We start from the raw sequence: 6760 nt of genomic DNA, 5'->3' as shown, positions 1-6760 counted from the left end.
ACTTAAAAAGAATTGTACATTTTAAATACATTTGCAATTCTCTGTAAGGTACAGATATAGATAATGTTCCTAAGAATAATTTATGATGTAAGTAATTTAAATCTAAATTAAAGTTTCTTCCCAAATTTAGCATCAGTACAACCATCTAACTCCAGGACAGTCTTAACATATATAAGTTTTCATTGCTGTTTTAAATAGGGGGACTGCAATGCTAATGTATTGCAGGTCAATATCACTGCATCAGGCTTCGTTAACAGTATCCGCCCGTGTTACACACTGTTATGATTTCATTTTTGTACATTTACTTGATTTTTGTACCTTCTCTCAAGATGCTGGTGTTATAATATTACAGTTATAATGTTACAATTATAATTAGTGGTTTTGTGGTGATTCTGTTCTCGCAATTCAAGCTGTAATGTTTTAGTTCTGCATCTTTATTGCTGCAGGGAGCATTTCTAATTACAGTTCATTTCATGCTGTTTATAATAAAAGTCATTTTTCTAGTATAATCTTACTTCGATAAAATGTTCAGGCCAATAATTATTTTGTCAAAAAATGATGGCCAGTTCAGTCACAGACTGCCTGCCAAATAACCTACTGAGTTTTTAGATAGCTTTATGTTCCTTTTTTGCAAGCACTCTATATTATAAGGATGTTTGACTTCACAAAAATGTTCAACTTTTATTGGCAGATATAGTCATTTTCTGGCCTTACCTGGGTTCATTATTATTTTTGATATGCAGCTTTAGTTTTTATCAGAGCAAACACTTTATTCTTTTCTTGACCACAGGAGGGTGTCCTATGCACACCAAAACAGATACTCACTAGCACACATGAACTCCCAATGTCAATGCAAAAGCATAACTTTCAGTAGTGTTTAATGATTAATATAGTCAACAATGAACCGCTCTTGTTTTGGAAACATCTGCCAACACAGGAAGGAATGAGCATTGTCTAAATCAGGGGTATGTAACATGACCAAACCCATTAGCTTATTAAAACCTGAATCATTAATGTTAGGGCAAAGCAAAATCAGAACAGGCAGCTACTCAGGACTGGAGCAAATGTCCTATGGCTTCACAGCACTTTCTGCTCAGTTTGGTTCAGGCTGCCCATTTTGAGTAACATAGCAATCCTGTGAAAGTTTTGAAAGACAAACAGAGTCTGAAATCCAGGTGAATCTGACATTACACAGAGCCCCAGACATGAACCTGCCTCTGGCCTCCTGGGGACAGTGACACTATGTGGTGACACATGAGTTTCTGTGATTGATTCCAGCCAGTGTCTAGTGGTGAGGACGATGCATCATCATAAAGCATTAGTGAGAGATGGCAGTGGGGCAACAGAAATAGAGCAAGACCAATAAAGATGCTACATCATCCATCTTGACCATCAGACAGAATTTGTCTGTATTCGTGTCTCTGAACAGCTAACTCCTCTGAAAGACTTTGATCTGCGCGCACTGGTTCGTTCACAGTCAGACGAAACATCAAACACAAGATCCATAATCGAAGGTACAGCCGCAACTCCGCTGGCTTCCCAGGCATAAACCTCTATTGACTCACCTTTAAAATGTGGCTCTTAGATAAACCTCATAACCATCTCGGTGATCACAAAACGCTCAGGAGCTGAACAGCACATCCTAGGGCAGACAGGGGGAAGAGCGTAATGAGTGTGCACCTGTTATCGTTCTGTCTCCCGAGACAAACTGAAACAAGAACCTGTCTTATCTCCACAGGGCTGCTGGTATACTTCAAAGGAGGCTGTAATCATCCTTCAAAAGGATTGGTGGCTGGGAGTATAATCTAGCTCTCCCCAGAGGAGGCAAGCTCCTTATTCTAAACACGCTCAGGGAATTCCTGCTGAACGGCTCATTCAGATCAGGCTGTTACTGAGGTCTTCTGGACAAGCCCGGAACAAAAGCATCAGCTACAGAAGAAGGAAAACTGCACATATGTACTTGTTGCTGTATAAACTGACATAAATCTGACACATACAAGCACCGTTTGTTCACGTAGCCTAATTGTAGGATAAAGCTGCGGGCGGTTCGTGTGTTCTTTTGCCATCTTCTTTATAATTCTGAATGCTCCACGATTCATAGCCTATAGCATAGCGTAATATCCGTAACAGTTAAGATTAGATTAGAAGTTGACTGACTACTAAAGTACTTTATGAATGGTGGGGTTATGCAGCTTTGTAATTGCGCCTTTCGACGGTTAAACGCGATCTGCTGCCTGTACAGCTCCCTCTAGCGCGCGATGAAATGTCGGTGGCGGTAGAGAGCGAGCGAGGGAGAGATACCACAGAGTATCATGGGGTAGCTGACCAGCAAAAGCAGCCAAGTGCAACAGAGATCCCATTTATTATCGCCGAGAACGCAGGCGCAAATTAAATGCACACTGAATTGGATTTTCCTTTTTATTGTAAACGTTCATTTCAGAGCAATTAAACCAACAATAACGCATCCCTCGGTTCCTGGCGGTTTAGCAGATGCACATGGACCTCGCCACGACGCGTTCTTTTGGCACGGGCAGAGATACTTTGGAGCGAGCTTGCGGGACACTACAGAAGGCGAGCCCTGACAGTTGCGTTTAGCAATCGCATTGAAATAAGAAAGAACGGAAAGGAAAGGGAATTGCAAATTACCGGACTGTATGTATAGTCGTGTGAATGGTGATCACGGGGCAACATTGGATTCATTAGAAAAAAAGATCAGTAACGTTTTGAACAGACTCTTAATACGAACTCCCAACTGTTTGGTGTTGAACTCGGGACAGATAATTCCAAGTTTACCTTGGTCGAGCTCGTGAAAGCCCAGATGAGCACGTGTAAACACTGCTGCCGTTTTGTCTCGTGTGTTTTCCCCTCGTGATTCTATCCACATAGATGAGCAGCGCTTCGCACGATACCAGTCAAGGGGGATAGTACACTAACCTGGGCTGAAGAAAAACAAAGAACTGAAAATATTGCCCATGACACCACCGGCATTATTAATAGCTACAGCATCTTTACCGTCGTTACGTGGAGCGTAAGAAACCTTTTTAATAAAAATTCAATTATTGGGGTTTTTTCGACATGACAATATCGCAAAAAGAGACCCACCCAAGGTAAGCAAGCCGCCTTTTGCATCTGCTTGTTATGAAGTATCAGGTTGAAATGTGTATTTCTTTGCAGATATAAGGCCACATAAGAGGACAGTTTTGATTGATATCTGTGAGAAAGTAGTGTATTCTCTCACTGTCTTGACTCATGAAAACGAAGTACTTTTAAAGACCCTTGCTTACGGAATTTGAACAATCATTGTCAACACTCGTTCAGAAAGTACTTACAATAGAAGGCCTTGCTTACTTTCTTAACTTTTTTTTTTTTGCCTTCCCGTCAATTACCAGCAGTAACGGAGCACCGGAAAGTGAGCATCAGTCTCAATTCTCCACCGAGCGGGATATGCTGCTGTGAGGAGGATGCGCTTCCCTCTAAAGAAAATACGCAAGCAGTTCAAACTCCTCCTGCTCCTAGTACTGCTCACCTTCGCCGTCGGCTTCACGTACCTGCATGTCAACCAGGGCAAAGCGATCAAGCTCCACCTCAGCTATGGGAAAGGTAAGGGCCACGGTGGCTGCTTCTGCTGAATGGAATAGCAATACGCTGAGCTCACAGGTAGATGTGGATAAACCAACCTTGATGTTAACCTTCATTTCCTGTCCCCTTGTTCCTTATCACTTTATTTTACTGAAAAACTCAAACTTAGACTTGCCCATTAAAGTCCCGGAATATCTTAATTTCCTGATGAGTGTGTCGGCAAGACAGACGATGTTATCAATCGATGTGACGTTTCGTTCGAGCTTGGTATTGATCAGGTGAGCAGGTCAACGAGCACGACATCATCGGACATCAGAGTTGCCGATCTCACTCTAAATGAAGATGTGTTTCGGACATAATTACTTTCCCTGTCAGCTTTCAACACTATCAGTCGAGTTCTTAAACCAGTTTGACATCAGGAATGCTATCTATATGTAGCAGATATAAGATTTAAGAAGCAGGTATGCAAAAATAGTTTGGTTTTTCATTTGTATGGTCTAAACTGAAACAAAATTACTCTAACCCTTGGGCAGCATTTGGATACAGTTTGTGAGCGTTGTGCCTGATACCCCCATTTTGACAAATCGGTAAACAGTGCATAAATGAATCTCACAGTGTCTAAGTCCTCTATGTGTGAGTCTGTGTATGTGTGTATGCATGCTTGTGATTTGTCATACCTCAATTTGTTCCAGAATTTATCATCTGACTAAATATGGTGTATGTTTATGCCTGAAGATGGGATTATACTTCTGGGATTACACATTACACAGTGTAGTATCTAATCCATCACAGTATCTCACATCATCACTGTTTTCATCTTGCAAAGGAAGCAGTGATCACTAAATAATCCAGATGCTTGCTATTGATTTTGTGTTTATAGCTGAAAACAGGGATTTAGATCAATAGCATCTCCCCTATATCAGAGAAAAACCTCTTGCAGTTTTCTTGGAGAACCATCCTTCAGTGTCACTGACACCATGGTGTTGTGGCGTTATTCAGAATCTCTCCATATCCACCACTGATCCAAAGGCATCTCCACTAGGCCATCTTCCCATGTCCCCTATGCCATTTTGTGCATGCTTCAAAGGACAAACAAAATCGGATTGCTTAGGTTGTGTCTTCATTTAGCATTACCTCGAAGGCTCGTAGCCTTCACACTTAGAGGTGAAGCAGTTGTGGATTATCTGATAAATGGCCACTGTAGTCGTGTGAAGAATAGACCTCTAAATTTCTAATTACAGAATGAACTTCAAGGCTTCTCCTCCTGGTCCTCACTGATTGAGATTTCAGCACCGGGGTGTTGGGGTTGGGTGGCTGGTAGCTGTGAAGTCCTCCGAAATTGACAGGCTGAGGGATGAGAAGCAAGGACTCTTTTAACCCACAGGTTAATAGAATTTGGGTTGGCCCACATAATAAGCCCTTTTCAAAGACGCTGGCTAACGCTTATGCAAATTGCAAGCTCTGGACAGCAGCCATGGCTATCTGACAAGAGACGTGGTCCGGGTGATAAGTGAGAGTATTGGACTTCGAGACTATATGGCTTCTGCCCAGTCTGTAAAGGGATGCTCACTTCCCTTGGATACCAACGTGAAGGGTTGGGAGAGCTGAGAGCCTGGTAGCAGTTCATTCTTTGCGTGCTGATAAAAACAAGCAAAAAACTGAAATAATGCCAGAATTGAAAGCAAATTCTCATTTGCAGCAATGCAAGACCCAGAAAAACCACTGAAAACCTGGCCATTGTTGACCTGCTCTGTGCTAAGAAGCCTGCTTCACCATGACCACACTGAGATTACAGGGCACAGAGTTCTTAAGTGTATTTAAGTGATGGCAGTCTAATAGATGAACCTGGCTTGTGACTCACTCATTTACTCACACCTGTTTAACAAGCTGAAGATCCTCCACAAGGGGGCACTGTGTGAGATTGGTGCAGTGCATCAATGGCAATGTGAGTCCTTGTTTTATGGAAGCCTTTGGTATTGCACTACCAGTGTGCAAGCACCAAGAAACAGAGGGGATAATCAAAGTCCAGTCCAACAAGGAAACCTTATCGCCTGTCTAGTTATTAACAGATATTAATACACGCCGACATGAAGGATACTTCCCACAGCGTAATTCTAGTTTAGTGGGTCTTTCTCGAATGGAATGGCACTTCTGTAGTCAGACTCACCTGGAAGTCGTGGAAAGAGTGTTTTTGGGTCATTTCAATGATAAGAACTCAATGCTATATTATTAACATGTAATTTTGGAAAACAGGCACATCCTGCCAAAGAAATATAAATATGCCAAATATAATTGGAGTCTGTGGAGCAGAAGGCTGTGTCTTCTGAAGATGTTATATCTGTAAGTGCAGACACCTTCCATTGCTCAGAAGGTCCAAATGGAAAACGCCCCCCCTACAAAACACACAGTGCAGAGCCTTGTTGAAAGAGTGCTGGATGAGCGGTCACTATTAGATTTAAACCAAAACAGGAATGAAGTGACTAGTACATTCCATGTAACTGAAGAGATGGACTCCAACTTAGAACAGTTTAAGAAAATGTTTAAGCACTTCTGTTGGAAGAACAAAGATAATAGTAGACATGAAAGCCAAGACACGTGTGAGTGTTTGTTAGCGCCCCTGCATTGGTCAGCATGTGTGAGCAATATTTGTATAGAGGTGTAAGCCTTATAGTTACACTAGTCTTTTATTACCCTAACTGCATTATTACACCATAAAGTCGCTCATTTTTATGAGTTCATAGCCACTACATGATTGGCAGTTTATCACATTAATAAAAGTAGCAGGGTTGTTTATACTCGTTGGTTTAAACCCTAGGAACTCAGATACTCTGGATCTTTGGCTTTTGATTGCAGCTGTCTTCTTCACCTGCTGTAAAAATAAAACTGGATCTTTCAGTTACTATCAGTGTGATGCTGGGTGAGGGAGGTGCTCATCGCGGAACACAGGCAAATGCTGGGAATGGTGCTCTCACTGTGAATCTGTAATGCGCCTCCATGCTGGTGAGGAGAGGGGGTGGGAATAGTGGTGGGGGTGGGTGGTGGAACAGGAAGCTCTCGGTCGACTTGGCTCAGGGCAAGGACATGCAGGGCAGGTGACGGCCCTTGCCAACCAGGGGAGGAAGTGCACGGAGCACGAAGATTTTATGGTGAGCACAGACCTCGAGACGGAGCACCCCGGGCA

At 42.5% G+C, this 6760-nt stretch overlaps 1 protein-coding gene across 2 annotated transcripts in view; it reads left to right on the top strand.

Moving 5' to 3' along the window:
* Window positions 1-2365: 2365 nt before the first annotated feature.
* Window positions 2366-6760, top strand: part of b4galnt4b (beta-1,4-N-acetyl-galactosaminyl transferase 4b) — a 52097-nt gene continuing 47702 nt past the window's right edge. Inside the window, exons 1-2 of one of the 2 annotated variants that reach the window (XM_027013797.2) lie at window positions 2366-3107; window positions 3393-3600. In XM_027013797.2, coding sequence (XP_026869598.2) covers window positions 3462-3600 — 139 coding nt within the window. In that variant the 5' untranslated portion in view covers window positions 2366-3107; window positions 3393-3461. Of the gene's footprint in view, window positions 3108-3389; window positions 3601-6760 lie in introns of both variants that reach the window. The other variant, XM_027013796.2, reaches the window with a different exon arrangement.

The sequence above is a fragment of the Electrophorus electricus genome, chromosome 21 (assembly GCF_013358815.1).
Source record: "Electrophorus electricus isolate fEleEle1 chromosome 21, fEleEle1.pri, whole genome shotgun sequence".
Classification (NCBI taxonomy): Eukaryota; Metazoa; Chordata; class Actinopteri; order Gymnotiformes; family Gymnotidae; genus Electrophorus; species Electrophorus electricus.
Note: the sequence above shows the minus strand (reverse complement) of the source record. Positions and strands in the feature narration are given on the sequence as shown.